The sequence below is a fragment of the Rosa rugosa genome, chromosome 3 (genome assembly GCF_958449725.1).
Source record: "Rosa rugosa chromosome 3, drRosRugo1.1, whole genome shotgun sequence".
NCBI lineage: Eukaryota > Viridiplantae > Streptophyta > Magnoliopsida > Rosales > Rosaceae > Rosa > Rosa rugosa.
The window spans coordinates 57,287,432-57,307,145 of record NC_084822.1 but is presented as its reverse complement, the minus strand read 5'-3'; the positions used below and the strand labels follow the sequence as shown (position 1 = coordinate 57,307,145).

Genomic DNA, 19,714 nt, shown 5'->3' with positions numbered 1-19,714 from the left:
AAACTTAATGTATTAGAGAAAATTACTTTCACAATAATTAAAAGTAATCTCTAAACCCCGCGTTAGCCAATGGTGGTCGAGGCCTTTGTGCGTGTTGCCTGTTGGTGTGCCCCACGTTGGAGGGAATAGTCCGGCTATGCTGGGATACCCTCCATAGGTGTGTGTTGCTAACACCGCTAACCTCCTCAAGTAATTGAACCGCCAGTCCCTTTTCTCCACACGACGAACAAATAGAATCACGGAAAAGTCGTTGCTCATTCGTCTGTCACAGTAGCTTTTCTCACAGCCTAGTCAACGTCTTCCCTTATCGCTAATTATAAAAAGGAACTACCAAGTACCAACCTTTCCGGTAACTTTAAGAAACTACCAATCTAGTCTTTACCAGTCCAGCTTTCCTCATTTCTCAGACGAAACTCTGATCTTCGCTCCGACCCGATATTCAAATCTCAGGCAGGCTTTTCTGCTTCATCAATCTGTTATTGTATTAACTTGTATTTTATAAAGCTTGGAAATTTGACCAAATTTCAACGCTTCCATGGGTACGGGTCAAAGTCGCTGATTGGTTTGTTGTGCAGGGTTTTTAAGTATTGTGCTTTTCTTGTTTTGAAATCAAGTTGAAGCAAAAATGTTTAGCAAAGTGTTTGGGAAAACCAAGCAGGAAGCTAATCCCCTGCCAACCTTACACAAATTAAATGAGGTATAATCTCTGCTGCCTTTTCTTTTTCAATTTGTATTTGTATTTTTTTTTTTAAGAAATAAAATTTGTAGTTACTTTGTTCAGGATTGTGTATTTTAATTTTTAAATTAAGAAGCATGTTTTAATCTTGTGATGAATTAATCAAAGTTTTGAAATGGAAATCGTCCTGATTGACTGATGTTGTCGGTTGTCACTAATCTAATTGTTTTTATTTTGTTTTGGTGATAACTAATCTGAGATGATTTTTGCTTCGAAACCCTAATTATCTGCTGTGTTTTTTGTTTCTGTAATGGTGTAGACACTTGAGATGCTGGAGAAGAAGGAGAAGTTCCTTGGGAAGAAGGCAGCTGCAGAGGTTGAGAAGGCAAAGCAATTTACGCAAGCAAAAAACCGAAATTGTAAGGCCCCTATCTGTTCATTGTTTCGTTTATATGAGTTTCAGATCGTAAGAATATGTTTTAGATAGGATAAAGAGTTTTTGAACAGATATTACAAATTGGGGATATTAGCTTATTTGGATTTTTAGAATGATTTGATAATTTTCTCATAATGCATGGTAGGCTGTCTGGTATTCGTATATAGTTGTTCTTTCAAGACTTCAGTTTTATTTCCATGTCTTGCTATTTTTGGTGGGGGTCATGTTTTTGCTATGGAAAGAAGTAATGGAATTAGTCATTGACTGTTTAAGCCTGAAATTTGCCATATGAATAAGGTTGGGGATCCTAATCATGATATGCGGATTCTCTCAAGTACATGACTGTAGGTTAAAGAAACAAATGAGTGTACCTTTGAGTTTGTTTTACGGCCGCATTTTAATTGTACGCCTTGTTGCCATTATACAGCTGCAATAAAGTGTTTAAAGAGGAAGAAGCTTTATGAACAGCAAATTGAACAACTTGGAAATTTCCAACTGCGCATTCATGATCAGGTACCATTGCATTGCTTTGAATTCTGATGAAGTTCATGTTTGAGACTTTAGCATGAACGCTTATATTGTACTGGGTTTGTAGATGATAATGCTGGAAAGTGCCAACGCTACAACAGAAACAGTTGATGCATTGAGAAGTGGAACAGCTGTAATGAAGGCCATGAACAAGACAACGTAAGTTACATTCGACCTGCATTGTTGAATTTATAGTATATGCGGTTCATCATTGCCATAATAATCTGCAAATTTTGAAGTCAAAGATATCATAGCATTCTGCTAAAAATGGCTTTTACAATAATGAGTCATGTAAATCACATTCTGGTAATAAAGCTTCATTTGTAGTGTGTTTTTGGACATACTTTAAGATGAATCATTGCATTTTGAATTATTTTGTTCTGCTTCTCAGCTTTATCCTTTATCTACAGAAATATTGATGATTTGGAGAAAACAATGGATGAGATCAATGACCAGACTGAAAGTATGAAACAGATTCAGGAGGCACTGTCGGCGCCTGTTGGTGCTGCAGCTGATTTTGATGAAGTAATGCATTTGAAAATTTTTAGTATTTGCATTTGACTCTATGCTTTTCTTTAATCCAATGTCCAACACTATGCAAATTTACTTTTGCAGGATGAATTGGAAGCAGAACTTGAAGAACTGGAAGAAACTGAGTTGGAGGAAGAGCTTATCCAACCAGCCACAACTGCTCCTGCAACTTCAGTTAGTGTAAATGTCCCGGTCGGCAGGCAGCCAACCAAACCAGCTCCTCAGAGAGTTAACCGTGAGGAAGATGAGCTCGCTGCATTACAGGCAGAGATGGCCCTTTGAGAGGTTTTCCATATCCAGGTGATCATTTGTCTTGACAATGAAACCCTTGTAGTTAATCATTCAACTAACTGATGCACTCGATAAAACTAAATAATCATAGAACTTATAATGAGAATTCCGATCTTTATCAACTCTTGTTGAATTGGGGTAATTTCTTGTTGATCATTTTAGAGATATGGGACTATCTATGACATATACCTTGTTAAGCAAACTCATTCCAAATTGTAACACTTACATGTACGATTGGATGCTGTCTGCGTGTTGACTACCAGTTTTTGCTCAAGTTAATTAAAATGCGTGGAATGAATTGATCATTTGATTTTGAATGTCACTCTCCATACCCTTGATTTTTTATTGTTACTCCGCAAATCTTACTATTTGTGCTTGCACTTGGAGCTAGTTACTTGTAGTGTTGGGGTTTAATGAGATTGCTATTGCTGTTATGTTATCATTTGATCTGATGTGTTCTGTTGCTTTACTTGCAGTTATTAGCATACAGTTGGAGAAATTAATAAGCCGAGTTATTGAGGATGATGCTGTACAACTCGGACTCCCTAGCCTAACTAGTGAAATTTTATTACTACATCATCGTGAGGAATCAGGACACATTGTATAGATAACATTTAACTTGTTAAGCGGATAAATTTGTGTGCACTAGTAATTTACTTGGTCAATTAGTTCTCAATGACCAATTACTGAATACCTTTATGAGTTGATCTCGGCCTCTGTGAATAGCTAGTTTTCGGATTTGAGAACCTCTTGGTCCTTTCTATTAGTTCAAATACTATTCATGGTGTAGTTTTGATTATATGAGAAAATTACATAGTAGCACGTGACCAAAGATATAAACACAGAAAACTCACCTTTAATTTGTTTTATACAAATAAGGACATAAGCCCAGGCCCAAAACCAAATGAAGCAGACCTGGCTTCAAATTTTGATAGAAAATGACTAAAATGCTCAGTTTTTATTATAATTTACGCTCATGCCACTGCCATAATCCTCACCAACCAAAACCTGAAATCCCCAAATGCAAAACGCAAAACCCCCAAACCCAAATTGGAAAACCTAAAAACTCCAGCGACAGATCCAAAACGCTTTGCAAAATCTCCGTAGTAGCAGCGCTCAGCTTGAAATCTCAGCCATGTCCATGACTCTCAAAGCTTGGCAACTGTAAATATAATGATCGAGTCATTGTGGTGAGGCCGAGGACGAGGTTAGCTGTGAAAAAGCTGAAGGAGGAGGCGGTGCTGCCGGAGCCGGAGAAGGAGAAGTAGAAGGACCGCGTGATTGTGATTTCGGAGAAGGAAGACTCCGATTCGGAGGGTGAAAGGGAGGAAGAAGAAGAAGAGAACAAAGCTGTGATGGCTGACGATAGTGGTGGCTTGAGTGCTAGCAAGGCTGCTGGGCAAGAAGAAGAGAACAGTACGGCGCCGTTTCCTGAAAAGGTATATCAATGTTCTTATCTTGTATTTGTGCTACTATGCTACTGTGTTAGCCTTATGTATTCTTATTTTTGTATTTGTTTTAGAAGAAGATGCCGGTGCCCAGATGTATTCTTATTTTTGTTTTGTTTGTGAACTTGAGCGCCTTTCCTTAAGCAAGATGTTAAATGAATTTGTGGGCTTTTTCGGTTATTTTATGTATGAGAATTGTTGTTTGTTTTGGTGAGGTTGCTGAGTTTCTCTGATATGCAATTGTTTTCAGTGTAGTTTAGGTGACTTTAGCAGTCGCAGAGAGTGGGCTAAGTAGTAAACTTTTTGTTTTTCACATGCTTGGATTCTTCACCCCATTGCATTGCAACGTTATGTGGATTAACTGAATTGCAAAAAGATTAGGCTTAGGTATAGGTTGTGTTAGCGTTCCCATCTATTTCTTTTATTGTGAATTGTGTTCAGGTTTTAGGTTTAACTTTTTATAACTATAATATCTAAGTTTTCTTTGTTAGTTGTTTTAAACTACGACAATGATAAAGGACAACAGCATATTTTGTTGGTAACTGGTCTGGGTTTTTATTCAACTTAGGACTGACTTGTTGTTATTTTATTAGGCAGCTAGTTATTGTCCTGCAGCTCTTTTAGCACTAACACTCACGGCAGAATGTTAATGCTCCTTTTTCTCTTTATCTGTAAGGTGGTTGAGGATTTGACAGTCACTAGTTTGTTGTAATCATGTGCTACTGTGCTACTGTGTTATTGTTGTTATGTGCTACTGTGCTACTGTGTTATAGTTGTATTTGTGCTACTGTGTTATTGTTGTTATGTGCTACTGTGTTTATTTGAAGTTTCTTTCTGCAGTTTATTGTTGTTATGTGCTACTGTGTTTAGTTTATTGTTGTTATGTGCTATTGTGTTATCGTTGTATTTGTGCTACTGTGCTACTGTGTTATTGTTGTTATGTGCTACTGTGTTTATTTGAAGTTTCTTTCTGCAGTTTATTGTTGTTATGTGCTACTGTGTTTAGTTTATCGTTGTATTTGTGCTACTGTGTTATCGTTGTATTTGTGCTACTGTGCTACTGTGTTATTGTTGTTATGTGCTACTGTGTTTATTTGAAGTTTCTTTCTGCAGTTTATTGTTGTTATGTGCTACTGTGTTTAGTTTATTGTTGTTGGAGATTTTGTTTGAAACCAAACATGGAGCCTAAAATATGATTTTCACTTCTGTGGGATCTCTATTGTTTCACTATCCCATCACTCATAATGTGCATGTGTGAAGTACATATTATTGTTATGTGCTACTATGTGTGCAGTACATATTCTTCATGAACTGGACGAGTATGAGTTCAGCGAGTGCAGTAGCAGAATTGGACGAGCATGAGTGCAGTAGCAGAATTGGACGAGTAGGAGTGCAGTAGCAGAATTGGACGAGTATGAGTGCAGCGAGTGCAGTAGCAGGATTAGGTGATGACGAGTGCAGCGAGTGCAGTAGCAGATTGGACGGGTGCAGTAGCAGGATTAGGCGATGACGAGTGCAGTAGCAGAACTGGACGAGTATGAGTGCAGCGAGTGCAGTAGCAGGATTAGGTGATGATGAGTGCAGTAGCAGAACTGGACACGAGTACAAGTGCAGTAGCAAAAATTGACGAGTATGAGTGCAGCGAGTGCAGTAGCAGGATTGGACGAGTGCAATAGTAGGATTAGGCGATGAGATGAGAGTTCATTCTCTTAGCAACGTATAGAAGAAAGATATATATATATATATATTTGCTTTTGAGAAGTACCATAAATGAATTATTCTCAAGAAAAAAAAAAGTAATATAAACATATTATTCTCAGAAGTAAATAAAAAAGTAACATAAAGGGATTAATCTCAGAAAAAGAAAAAAAAGTAATATAAAGGGATTAGAAGTCAAAATGAGTAGTTAAGGGGAAAAAAAGTAACATAAATGGATTATTCTCGAAAAAAAAAAAGTAATATAAAGGGATTAGAAGTCAAAATGAGTAGTTAAGGGTAAAAAAGTAAATTAACTCATGACATGTGGCAAGTGGAGAGCAAATTGACCTTATTTGTAAGATTTAATCCTTATAAAATGATTACAAGTCAAAATAAGTAGTTAAGGGTAAAAAAGTAAATTAACTCATGACATGTGGCAAGTGGAGAGCATATTGTCCTTAAGTGTAAACTTTTGTCCTTAAATGTTCAAAACCAAATGTTGTGGAGTTTTTTGTGTTTTGAAATCCTATCAAGGGGGTATATGTAGTTTGCTATTATTTCTATTGGTAAGTAAATTATAAATCTGCCCTTATAGGTTTGATAATGTGAATTAACACTGTTGAATGTCAGTAGCATTATGAAAAAAACAATATTTCTCTATTCCGTCTTTGTTTTTCTTAGAAACAACACATTTATTTAATAATTTCAAAAATTATTTATACATATTATAATATGAAACTTGAACACTATATCATTTATCTCTGGCTTTGCTGCTTTGAATTTCACCTCTTCTCATGGTGAAGAAGTTTCTCCAGCAGGATTTATTGGAGTACTGACCCTCAGTAGTATATTGACCTCCAGTAGTATACTATCCCCAGTAGTATACTGACCCTCAGTAGTATATTGACCGCCAGTAGTATACTAGCCCCCAGTAGTATACCAGCCTGGCCTTCTTGCATTTGCTCACTTCAGCATTGCTTTCATTAGCTCCATCCTGTAAGTCAACCGACAACACAGAGCGTAAGGAATAACAAAGTGTGCCCAAAACTGCTTTGGCAATTACAACTCTAATCCTTTCTCTTCAAATATGTTGAAACAACTCTAATCCTTTCTCTTCAAAAATCATAGCATTCAAACACATAAGAACTGTCACTAAAACTTGGAGCTTAATCTCTAATAATCTCTATAGTTTCTTCCATTTCTTTCTGAGATAAAAATTGGAAAAGAAAAAACAAAAGGAAGTAGAAGATACAAGCAGCAAATTTTGCAACTAATCCATGAACTTGCAAGAACACATAACCACAAAAAGCAACAAATTTTTTGTCAAACTAACATAAACACAAAACTAAAGCATTACACAACACCACCAATCCCATAAGAAACTAACATAAACACAAAACTAAAGCTACTGACCCGCAATATAAAACTGATAATCAGACTATAGCTACTGACCTACAAACAAAATGTTGTTGAATTCTGCAGAAATAACAAACAAATTAAGATCAATATAGCTCCACCAAATTGCAAAACAAATTAACAACACAAGGTTATTATAGCTTTACCCATGCCAAAACTTGTGACAACATGAGGCTAAAGGTACTGACCCTCAGAATTTCTCAACCAAAATTTCGCAGCTAAAGCTACTAAGCATGATGAAATTTCGACAGTATTGAATGCATAATTAGACTATAGCTACTGACCTTCAGAAACTACAAATTTCTCTACTGACCTTCAAGCCCTAGCATAGCAGAAGCCTCGCCTCCGGGGTTGCGCCCTAGCTTCGCCGTCTAGCTCCGCAGCCTCGCTTCGCCGGCTGCTTTGCAGCCTCCCTTCGCTGGCTTTGCAGCCTCGTCTCGCCGGCTTCGCAGCCTCCCTTCGCCGCCTCGCTCCGCCAGCTGCTTCGTCCCCTACCTTCGTCGGAGCCCTAGATCGATTTAGGGAGGATTTGGATTTTGGAACCGTTCTGATTTTGGGAGAAATGGGTTATGTGAGTCTCAGTGGCATGTTTCGTAATTTTCTTAATATTTGAGTGTTTTTTTCTATAAAATGGGCTGACAGCCTGTTTCAATTGTTGGCCGCATGGGCTATTGGTTTTGGAGTTTGCTATTGGTAAATAGTAGTGTCATTTTGTAGTTATTGGTAAAAAGCTCTATTATTATGTCAAGGAATCAATATCGATAATCAAATCAAAATTTATGGATGCATCATGCATACAAGCGTAAATGTCTTATGGAGTAGTCAAATAGATCATTGAGCCATGTATTGACTGGGTAACATTCATGAAGGTATATAGATCCACACGGTTGTGATATCACACTTATTATGTATTGAAGGATTCATTGTCAAAGCTATAGAAGCATGAACTTGGTGTTTGTATATGTCATCATCAAAAGCATGAGATGTGTGTGGTGTGAACCATTCTTGCAAATTGTCAATACTTTAATAGAGCAAACCATAAAAGTAGAGGGGACCTCGGCCTCAACAGCTCAACTTATGAGTATACAAGAAAGGAAGACATCAAAATAAGAACTTGAAGCAGTTTTTTCCTCCGGTATTTCAAACAAGTTACTGGTTTTAGTTTTTACTTTTTGACTAGCAAAAGAGCTGATACTCAAAAGGTTTATCTATTTCTCCATTTCTTTGACTGGGAGTAACTCCTGTCTGTCGTAACTCGTAAGAAGAATCTGAAAGTGATCCCTGGTTAGTAAAATGGGAATGTTTTCTCAATTTTATCCTAAGAATTGCAAATTCTTCTAGTTTAATTTACAGCCGAAAGAAGAAACGCAGAAGACAGATTGTTTTCTTTCGTTTTGCTTTTCTGATAGGAACTTAACAGCTTCCAGCCAGCAATTTCCATGATCTTGCTCTCATTGAAATAGATGTGAAAAGGAAGAGCCTCTGTGAAAATCCAAAGAGCTAGCTCTTTCTATTAAAGCAACAATATTCATCCCTACAATACGTAATGCCACGTACATCAGTGTCGTGTAATGCATTCACCTTTCTTAGGTTGCAATACAAGACCTGATTAAGAAAACCCCTAATTAGGTCAATGCTTATTTTCTGATACTTAATTAAGGTTTGTCAGTAACTAAGTACGTTCATGGCAGTAGGTTTCCAAATATACTTGCAGTTTTTAAAGCTTATGAACTCAATAATGCAAGTAACCAAGTGATGCTTCATGAAAGAACATTGTGGTCTTGATGAGTATCTTGACTTTAAGCCTGGGCTTAACTTGAGTAATTACTAATTAGTCTTCATTATATAAGCCAAGTAAATTAATTAAAAACAAACACTTGCCTCTCGATTATTGAAGGGACATAGTTCTGGAAAAGAAAGAAAAAAAGAGGCACGACGTACTTGACCGTACAACATCCAAGTTCATATCTTATTTTATTTTAGTTGCAGCTTTCAAACAATGACATTTAACCATAAGCACAGTCCATGACTTGTTAAAAGCACATAGAGATTCCAGAATTCAAGACGCGTTTTGTTGCTTAATCAACATAAAATGATGAAACTTAGTAAATTACCATGATGTTTCCAAATATTGCTTTCTTTCTGTTCATGCAGGTTGTCATAGAACTATATAACTATAAAAAGGGGTTTTAGATGTTACTGAATGTGAACTGTGGATTATAATACAGTGATGATGAACTCAGACTTTGAAATGGTGTAAAATGGGGCAGAGAGAATCTTTTATGGTCATTATTTGGGAGGGACATGTTCAATCTCAGAGCTTTGAATTCTTCCATGAAAATTTCATGACCCCTGTGAAGCTGTGTGACCCATAAAGAAAAAGGCAAACATGCTGAGGCCATCTGCACCCCACAAATCCCACAATTTTGATCGTGTTCATTTTTCTGCTACAAGATCAAATTGGTCAATTTGTATGAGAACCCAAAATGGCAATCTGTTGAAAAACCTTCACAGAAGCACAGAGTAAAGGAGGAATACTTGTTCATAATCACAATAGCACTACTCATTCATTGAAATTTTGATGTACATCATGTTCAACAGAACCAAGAGAAAACTAATTTAAACAAAAGGTTAAATAAGACCTTCCTATAGCTAGCTATTGGATTAGTTTTTACTCCCCATTCTTTCTCACTATCAAACGGTTGAAGATGAGCATTTCATTTTGATTCAGTGTTTTTCTTGAACAGTAGCATCAGCAGAAAAAGAAATCACCATCCAAACTTGTGGAGCAAGTGGGGTGAACAACTTCATTGGCTTTTTCTCCAAACCACATCTGATTGACAACATCATAAGGCAATCCTCCAAATCCAAAATCCATTGATATCCCAGCAGCATCCTCATTTATGAAGCTATTTCCATGTAGTAAACCATTGTCAACTGCAGCAATTGAAGACGAATCTGAAACACTCGAACCATCTTGAGACATTGAAACAGAACTTGCACCAAATTGTGATAAACCCGTGAGCTTGGAGTTGTGTAATGGATTTGGCTTTAAGCTCAAACTTTGATCATAGGCATTCAATCCAGAATTATAATCAGATAACATCAATGTGGGAGGTATTTGGGTCTGAAACTCATCATTGGTTTCAAGTTTTGGAACACAAGGCAGTGTGAGTGAGGAGGCATTTGAGTTTTTGCTAAAAAACCTCTTCTTCAATTTGGTGTTCCAATAGTTCTTCACATCATTGTCTGTTCTTCCAGGCATTTGAGCAGCTATGTATGACCATCTAAATTGCACAAAATGAAAATTCAGAAACAAATGTTTCAGAATTCAAGCAATCAACTAGCATCGATTTCGGAAAACTTACCGGCTTCCCATTTGAGTGTAGAGGTTACAGATAATGTTGTCCTCCTCTTCAGTGAAGCCTCCATGTTTGATGTCTGGCCTCAGATAGTTCAACCACCGCAGACGGCAGCTCTTCCCACATCTCCTAAGCCCTACATGATTTTTTTTTGGGGGGGGTGTGTTCCAAATTTTAGAAACAAACAAACTCATATTGTGGAAATTAGTTAACATAATGAACAAAACTAGAAAGACCCTTTAATAAACTTTACCAGCTTTTTGAGGCAGATGAATCCAATTGCCACCAGTTCCATGAGTCTCAAGGTAAGTCTTGAGAGCTTCATCTTCCTCAGGAGACCATTGCCCTCTTTTGACACTAGCTTTGTCACAACATGGAGCTCTTCCCATGGTGAATCACTTGATAATTACTCTCTTAGTTTACTGTCTTCACTCTCACAAAGCAAACAGACACAGCTAGAGACGAAGAAGATGGGAAGAAACTGCAGACACGCAAATGGTGCTCCCAAAATTAAAGCAGTGCAGGGGCTTCTGGTGGAGGAGGGTTTATAAAGAGTGTGACAAATCCTATAATAAAATAAATTAAAAATAATTGACCTTTATACAGTCTCCTACTCTCCTTCATTATTCAATGTCTTTTTATTTTGTACTTGTTTCTTGTCTTTTAAGATAGAGAGGCTTGGTCAACTTTTGGCTATAGTTTTTAATTAGTTACCCTTGGGAAAATATCAATTTTAATTACTGTGTGAATCTAGGTCTTGGTCTAATTGCGCTTATATTTTGCTTCGGTCCTTTGGTTGATCGCTCATTTTAGGACTATATGTTAAGTTAAATTTTTAATAACACCCTTTTCAAAAGTTCGAATTGATGGTCCAAAATTCAAATTGTCCCTGTACGTCGAAAATGTGGGAGCATAGTTCTATATAACAGATAGGTGCATGTGCTAGCTCTGGTCAGAAAGTGTGGAATTGGTCCACTGCCTAGTGATCACTAGTAGTAATTAGCTTTTACTATGCTATTCATTAGTTGGAGTGAATGGTTCAACTTAACTTTTACTATACCATTCAAATTTACCGTCGATGGTGACTTTTGATGGCTTGGACTCCCTTACAATCTTATAAATTTCACAACAGGCCTTGGTCACCGAAAATGGTTAAAACTTCAAGTGGTTAGAGCTTCTCTCCCTCCTTTTGACTTCATTGTTATTATTATTATTTTTTCACTATTTTCTGTTACTGCGATTGTTTTACTTTAAATCAATATTTGGACATGCGTGGCCCCAACCCTTCTCATGACCCAGTACATTACCTGAGCTGGGCTCATGTACAGAGCTATAGTCCAGCCCAACTAAATGGAGATCAGAGAAAGAAAATAGATGATAGAAAAACAAATAAACAAACAAACAAACAAAAACTAAAAACTAAAACTATAGAATTCAATATGAAATATCTTCCAAGAGGAAGGATATCTGGATATGCATCCAAATGCTGGTTAAAGTATGTCTGCATCCATATTTGCTTCAGGTTTTAAACACTAATCAAAGTACGATACATATGATAGCACGCTCATGATCGATTAGTTAATGATCTAATATATTATACAAAAAATATTTAAAATATTAAACATAATTAAACAAACAGCTCTGCAGAAAGGTTCTACCTCCTCCACAAACCACAAAAGTATATGAGTAATGACCAAAATGTAACCTTCAACTAAACGAACTGTGCATTCATTGCCCTACCGAGTAGCCATGTTTGATATTAAAAAAACATGGATTTCTGAAAAATAAGTGAAATGTAAAAGTAAAATGAGGAAATTCGTCTACTCATTTCATTAGATAGTCCATTTATATAGGGTGAGGATTATAATGGTAATAGCAATTACAATAATGACAATAATAGATGATTGAGCTGTAACCGCTAATTCCCTAATTCATTGACGAAGACACATAACGTGTTTTTCCTTTAACACTCCCCCTTTTGCCAAGTCAACGACGAAATGGTGCATGAATTGTTGCCTCACTAAAAACCTTGCCAAGTAACAAAAAAAAAACTGTGGGAAAAATACACATTGGTCGAAGGAAAAGAGCACAACGCACCTATTACATTTGATGATGACATGTGTGTGTTAGACCCCCCCTGAAATCTACACCTCCCCCTGATCCTTACATCAGTCAAGGGAGCTTGGAAAGTCTTCGCATTCCTATGTTTTTCACATGATTCTCAAATATGGCCTTAGGCAATGATTTGGTAAATAAATCTGCGACATTATCCTCAGACTTACTTGATTCACTTGAATCTTGAGGAGAGCTTGTTGTTGCTGATTGTAGAAAAACTTTGGCGATATGTGTTTTGCATTATCACCCTTGATATAACCTAGCTTCATCTATTCGATGCAAGCTGCATTATCTTCATAAATGCAAGTAGGCTCTTAAGTGATAGAACTCAAGCCACTAGTCCTTCGAATATGTGTAATGATAGCTCTTAACCATAAACATTCACGAACCGCCTCATGTAGAGTAATGATCTCATAGTGGTTCGAGGAGGTAGCCACAAGGGTTTGCTTGGTTGATCTCCAAGATATCGCTGTGTTGCCAATGGTAAATACATAACCAGTTTGGGAACGACCTTTATGTGGGTCAGAGAGGTACCCAACATCTACAAAATCAACCAAAACATTATTTGGGATTTCAGAGTAATGGTTGGCGCTTTCGCCATCAATATTTCCCTTTAGGGATTGCAGTTCCATCTGTGGTCCCTCTTGTCTCTCTGTAAGGAAAGAACAGTCCCAAGTCAATGGTTCTTTTTAGGAATCGAAAAATGTTCTTGATACCATTCCAGTGACGCTGCGTTGGCGCTGAGCTAAATCTAGCTAACAAGTTCACTAAGAATGCAATGTCTGGTCGAGTGCACTGGGCTAAGTACAAAAATGCGCCTATTGCACTTAGATAGGAAATTTCAACTCCCAACACCTCTTCGTCATCTTCCTTTGGACGAAATAGGTCTTTCCTTGCATCCAAACTACGACTTATCATGGGAGTGCTAGCAGGATGCGCTTTGTCCATGTTAAATCGCCTGAGCATCTTTTGGACATACGCAGACTAGTGGATTAGTATTCCACAAACTCGGTGTTCTAGTTCAAGGCCTAGACAGAATCAAGTTTTTCCAAGATCTTTCATCTCAAATTCGGATTTCAACTAACTCGCGGTTTCTCTTATTTCATCAAGAGTACCTATTATGTTCATATCATCTACATATACAGCTACAATTGCAAATCCAGAACTTGTTTTTTTTATGAATACGCAGGGGCATAATTCATCGTTCTTATATCCCTTCCCAATCAAGTAGTCACTTAGACGAGTATACCACATCTGTCCGGATTGTTTCAATCTGTAAAGTGAGCGGTTCAACTTAATTGAAAATGCACTATGTGGTTTAAAGTCACTTGACTTGGATAACGTAAGGCCATCAGGCACTTTATATATATATCTCTGAATCAAGATCTCTATAGAGATATGCAATAACCACATCCATGAGCTGCATTTCCAATCCTTCGGAAACTACCAAACTAACTAAGTAGCGGAACGTTATAACGTCCATTACAAGAGAGTATGTCTCCTCGTAGTCAATTCCAGGGCGTTGTGAGAAACCTTGCTCCACAAGGCGAGCCTTGTACCTCAGGACTTCATTCTTCTCATTACGCTTTCTGACAAAGATCCATTTATGTCCTACAAGCTTTACACTTTGTGGGGTTAGCATTACCAGACCAAAATACCTGTTTCTTTACTAGAGAATCTAGTTCTGCCTGGATTGCTTCTTTCCATTTAGGCCAATCTGCTCTTTGTTGACATTCTGCAACAGAGCGTGGTTCGATATCATCGTGCTTTATGATTTCTTGAGTAACAGTGTATGAAAATACATCATCAATGTGTATGGAAGATCTTTCCATCAACTCATACACACTCTCATAATCCATTGAGATTTCTTTTCTCTCTGGAATCATTTCAAACATCGAAACGTCCTCCAATATTGATTTATGGACATAACTATAATCAGAGACAATCTCATAAGAGGGATTCACTACATTGATGATTAATGGATCGGTTTGTGTCTTACTCGCCCTCTTCTTCCTTGGGTGAGTGTCAGTCGAACCAAGTGGCCTCCCCTTCTTCCTTTGGGGATCCACGGCCTCAACCACACCTCCACAAATTATGGTTGCAGCGCCTCTATCTGCGGCGTCGTGCCCCTTGTTGGGGATTTCTGACCTTGCAGGCACATTTGTAGCTGGTATATGTGATCTCGTCACTTTTGCAATATCAGTAAACGCATCAAGCATCGAATCTGCTACGTTCTGAAGATCGATTATTCTTTTCACTTCATTTTCACATTGTGAAGTGCGGGGATCAAAATGAGACAGAGTGGGGACAAACCACGACAATTCCTGTAGTTCCCTTGGAAAATTCTTTTTCCTATCTCCCCCTAACGACGGGAAGACTATCTCATCAAAGTGACAATCCGCAAATCTAGCGGTAAAGAGATCGCCTGTCAAGGGTTCCAAATAGCGGATAATGGTTAGAGATTCGTATCCAACATAAATACCTAATCGTCTTTGAGGATCCATTTTGGTGCGTTGTGGGGGCGCAATAGGCACATATACTGCGCAACCAAATATGCGTAAGTGTGAAATATCAAGCTCATATCCTGTTACCAACTGGTACGCAGAAAATGGTTGGCTAGCAGTGGGTCTGAAACGAATAAGTAAAACTGCGTGCAATATTGCATAACCCCAGGCATATATAAGCAGGTTGGTGCGCATAACAAGTGCCTTAGCCACCATTTGTAGCATTTTGATGGTGGCTTCTGCGAGACCATTTTCTGTATGCACATGGGGTACATGATGCTCTACATCGATCCCAACAGAAGTGCAATAATCATCAAATGTTTTTGATGTAAACTCTCCAGCGTTATCAAGCCTTATAGACTTGATAGGGTGATCAGGGTGGTGATGTCACGCCCCCAAATCCAAGGCCAATATTGTACTGAAATATGGCTCGTGAATTTGTGACGTGAGTCAAAACAAATAAAATTTTCTTCTTGAATAAATCAACAAGAAGTAAAAGAAAATATATACATGTTTGAATAGTACTTTTATTAGGAATTGAAATTATTATTTTTACAATACTGAAGTTGAACAAAATATTTCTCTTGAGATAGTAGTAGAAAAACATTCTTTTATCTAGTAGGTTCATCCCGTTTCCCCAAGCATCTACTCAATACCTGAAAACAAGAAGGTGTAGCATCATGAGCAACACAAGCCCAGTAAGTACACAACTTACATTCTTATATTAATGTGTCTAATAAGAAATCAAATATGGACAACCAATTCAAAATATACCAAGAACCATTTATATGTTCATACGAATTCTTAAATATGTATATGTATACACACAATACACACACACATATATACAAATATATTCATTCGTGTGAATGGTTTATGAGACTAGAAATAAATCACATAGTCACATCTCCTTATCGAACCAACAAATATTTCAGCATTAATATGTGAAATAATCTTAAAGCAATGCATGCTCGATTCTCTTTTCACTTAGCACCATAACATATTGATAATATATCGCAAATAGATATTTGATCAAAATAATATAAGTACACTTCTCTTCATAGTGAATTTTCGGATTAACTGGTAACAAATCATAAATCCACATGCTAGGGTCCAACGTACTATACCAAAGCATGGGACAACCAGGTTGACTGGTAACAAATCACAAATCCACGTACTAGGGTCCAACGTACTATACCCAAAGTACGGGAAAGCCGCAGCATACTAGGGTCCAACGTACTATACCCAAGTATGTATACTCAAAGTAAGCACCCTTCCTAAGAGTATAATAGTGCACTATCTGTAGGGACTAGGGCCCAAAGCTAACTTCCACATAACACCAAAACACGTTTACCAGTAATTCACTTAAGCACGGGGTAGTACTAATCACCCGGCTTCACAATTGTACTTCTCAAACATAATCAAATTCACAAAATACAATCTTTATGAATTATATATCGTAATATATATGTATATGTACGCACACATATAGATACATATATTTAGCAATAATCTCATATGAAAACATATGTAACATAATTGTATAACACAAATAAGTAAATTCACTTGCAAGCAACATATATAATAAAATAAATAAGCTTATACATAATTGAAATCAAGTAAAATAATAAAGCACAAACATTAAATAAGTAACTATAAACAATTTAACAAAATTATATTATAGTTAGTATTTCAGTCCTTATGTCCAAATCCATTGAAGTTCATCAACCATGTTCATGATTCTCCGATTAGAGTCATCAAACTTCAAGATGTGTTATGTTGTCCATCACAAGTCCGAATTAGTCAAATGAGTACACCATTTCAAAGGGTTTTTCACAAGGAATTCAATGGAATAAGTCATGTAATCCTGTTCGAAGTCACATAGTCCAGAAATGGTGAAGAACCATAACAGTACAGAAACCGATATTTTTGATACTGACCTTTGATGTTTAAGTCTTTACGTACGGTGTATTTTACCATTAATTCTCAAACTCTCCAGATCACAAGTAGAGGTCCTAAGCTTCAAATTGATATAAAGTTTGTAGAAATCGGATAAGAAATGAGAGAGATATGAATTTTTGAAGTTGTGATGGCTGTATGAGATTTCCAGCGAGTTTAAAAGTTGAAAACTTTGATTAGCCATAACTTCTTCATTTCTTAACCTTTTTGAGTGATTCAAAAGCCTAAATTAAAGAACTTTTGATGAGGAATTTAATACTGTAATTAGTTTTGACAAAACAGAATTTGTTATATACGAAAATACGAGTTTGCAGCAAAGCAGATCCTTTTCCATTTTATCATTGATTATGCAATTTGATAAATCTTAAAGACAAAAGAATATAGGAAGGTATTCATGTACTTACTTAAGGAAATCAGAAGGTGAGGTGAAGATTTTGGTCTTGAAATCAAGCTTGGACTTCTTTCACAAAAGGAAACTTCTTAAGGGAAATAGGATGAAGGATTTGTGTGAGGAACTTTTAGTTGGGTTTTCTCTTCAACTAAGGGAGTTTTTGATCAAATTTTGCATTTGATTGTTAAGCTTGTAGGAAAATATGATAGAGATCATGTGTTTATATAGGCTAGAATTAGGCTTAAAGAAAAATAAAATAAAATGAGTGACTAATAATATAAGGTAAGTGGCTAATCCACTAGATAGGTTAAATGATTAAAAGGAAAAGTAAAAGAAAAAAAAGTAATAAAAGAAAGAAAGCATAAATCAGCTTGCTAATTATATATATATATATATATAGATATATATATATATATATATATATATGTATGTATGTATGTACACACACATCCATATGCACATTTACCCAATTAATAAGTAAAGAACTTTAGTGCTTTCTTAAGGTAAAAATAGCAATAATTAGTACTAAAATGACATGCATCACAAAAATAATATAGATAATAGTATTGAGCTCAATGATAAATATCGAGTGTACACAAGAAATACGAACTAAGGTATTTTGATAAGTTTACTAGAAGTCTAGTATTAAAAAATTACATATCTTCTCAGTGCGGTATGTGATGATATTGATTTCTAAAAAGAAAAATACTCAAAACAAAGTAAGACTTTTCGAATATAACTAATAATATAGTGTTCTATAGTTGACACTAATTTTCGGGTTATTACAGTCTACCAACCTTAAAAGAAAATTCGTCCTCGAATTTTACATAGGTTTCTCAAACAAAAGAAATCACCAAAAGTATTTGTATATTTTCATTCCCCTCGAATGAAAAGTGAAGTCCACCTGGTGAGCAAAACTTCCCCTTAAACCAATATTGTTTGGTGTGCAAACTCTTTCTCTAAATAGAAGTCAAGTGTCATTACCAAGGTATCTATCTTTCAAGGATACATGGTTTGTGAGTTCTCACCTTAAGCTCAAATTATTGGTTAGGCTATATACTTAAATCTTGAATGATCTACCCATAGTAGTCGAGAAGCTAAACTTCCATCTTTTTAATATTCTAAGAGGTTGAAAATTTCGTTAGCCTAAAGCATTAGGTCAAGATGTTGCAATGTAGCTAGCTAGGTTTTGGATTCTGCATATCAACCAAACAAGTTCTCTCCTCCTTGCTGACACTGTGGCAACACCATAAATGGGTTTATCTCTCTTCATCAATGTTGTTCAAATCTATCTCAAATAAAAGTTTCATCAAGTAGTTCCAACTGAAAACATTCAACTGAACAAATCTTATATCTAAGAACTTTTCACCAAGCATATTGTATCTATTGGTTCGATTCCTTAGGTTGTAGAGAATACAAATCGATCTATAAGTAATGGGTAAATACTAAGCTTATCTTCATGGTGGTAGTATACAAGTGCGAGGGTACTAGAAATACTGAACTTTCAGGACCACATTATTGGAAGGGTTGAGACCTAAAATATATTCATCAATAATCTGGACAAGGTAATTAACCGCTTGTAAGGCTTTGCATAAAACATTGCATGTAAGGCATTGCAAAAATTCTAGTGACAAGCATGCTTAACTTATTTATGGCTCTAACTCTCTTACTCTCATCTGTGTAGGAAACTTCAAGAATAAGGATTCTTCCAAAATTGTACATCAAACATTCTAATTCAAGGAACTTAAGGTAGCCTAGAACAACAGCATCATGAATCTTCAAATCATTCCTACCTTAGATTATATCTTATTAGGTCACACTAAACTTATAAAGGCTACGAAAAGTTACACCGGCCTCAAACAAGTTTATGGATATATAGTAGCTCACATACTGTTAGGGCTAGAATTTTTGAACATCGAAAGGGAATAATTATTGTTAAAACCTATTCTTAATAATCCAAATAAAATCATGATTCTAAACTTTCAACAAGATCTAGAGTTTCAAGGCGTACCTTTCACCTTTCAGATCAATATCCTTCAATACTTGGGAATATATTTGAGTGTAAGGAATTCTTGTGCATCCAATTGTTTGAGCAATAGTCTTTTACCATAATTGACCAATGCTTAAAGATCTCCCAAATGCACTAGGACCAATATTGCTAGTCTTGTTCACATATATTTTTCACTAAATACTCCTCAAAATTTCTTCTCTCTGTAGCCTACTCAGCAATCGTTTCGACTAATAATTCTAGAGCATTCTAGGAACCACTTAATCTACTATAATAATGAACCCCTTTTTCTTTCTCTCACCAGACTACTCTAAAGATCCGAAATTTTCCTAAAATAAGTTTAACTTCCAA

At 36.3% G+C, this 19,714-nt stretch overlaps 2 protein-coding genes across 2 annotated transcripts; one reads left to right on the top strand and one right to left on the bottom strand.

Moving 5' to 3' along the window:
• Window positions 1-291: 291 nt before the first annotated feature.
• Window positions 292-3,208, top strand: LOC133740319 (vacuolar protein sorting-associated protein 32 homolog 2-like). The gene is made up of 8 exons (XM_062168248.1): window positions 292-450; window positions 576-697; window positions 996-1,095; window positions 1,540-1,625; window positions 1,708-1,799; window positions 2,051-2,165; window positions 2,256-2,471; window positions 2,939-3,208. The coding sequence occupies exons 2-7, from the start codon at window positions 626-628 to the stop codon at window positions 2,451-2,453; spliced, it is 663 nt and encodes a 220-aa protein (XP_062024232.1). The 5' UTR covers window positions 292-450; window positions 576-625; the 3' UTR covers window positions 2,454-2,471; window positions 2,939-3,208.
• Window positions 3,209-9,533: 6,325 nt separating this feature from the next.
• On the bottom strand, window positions 9,534-10,890 carry LOC133740318 (transcription factor RAX3-like). Its single transcript, XM_062168247.1, has 3 exons — window positions 10,640-10,890; window positions 10,393-10,522; window positions 9,534-10,311 (listed from the first exon to the last, which is right to left on the bottom strand). Exons 1-3 carry the CDS (start codon window positions 10,773-10,775, stop codon window positions 9,777-9,779), a joined length of 801 nt encoding a protein of 266 aa, XP_062024231.1. The 5' UTR covers window positions 10,776-10,890; the 3' UTR covers window positions 9,534-9,776.
• Between the last annotated feature and the right edge of the window lie 8,824 nt (window positions 10,891-19,714).

What these genes read in the sequence shown, in the direction of transcription:
- LOC133740319 (XM_062168248.1), top strand. Translation starts at nt 626, where the DNA reads ATGTTTAGCAAAGTGTTTGGGAAAACCAAGCAGGAAGCTAATCCCCTG. An exon ending in AACTGCGCATTCATGATCAG is followed by an intron (nt 1,626 to 1,707) that starts GTACCATTGCAT and finishes CTGGGTTTGTAG; the next exon opens with ATGATAATGCTGGAAAGTGC. An exon ending in AAGGCCATGAACAAGACAAC is followed by an intron (nt 1,800 to 2,050) that starts GTAAGTTACATT and finishes CTTTATCTACAG; the next exon opens with AAATATTGATGATTTGGAGA.
- LOC133740318 (XM_062168247.1), bottom strand. Translation starts at nt 10,775, where the DNA reads ATGGGAAGAGCTCCATGTTGTGACAAAGCTAGTGTCAAAAGAGGGCAA. An exon ending in TCATCTGCCTCAAAAAGCTG is followed by an intron (nt 10,523 to 10,639) that starts GTAAAGTTTATT and finishes AAAATCATGTAG; the next exon opens with GGCTTAGGAGATGTGGGAAG. An exon ending in TACACTCAAATGGGAAGCCG is followed by an intron (nt 10,312 to 10,392) that starts GTAAGTTTTCCG and finishes TGTGCAATTTAG; the next exon opens with ATGGTCATACATAGCTGCTC.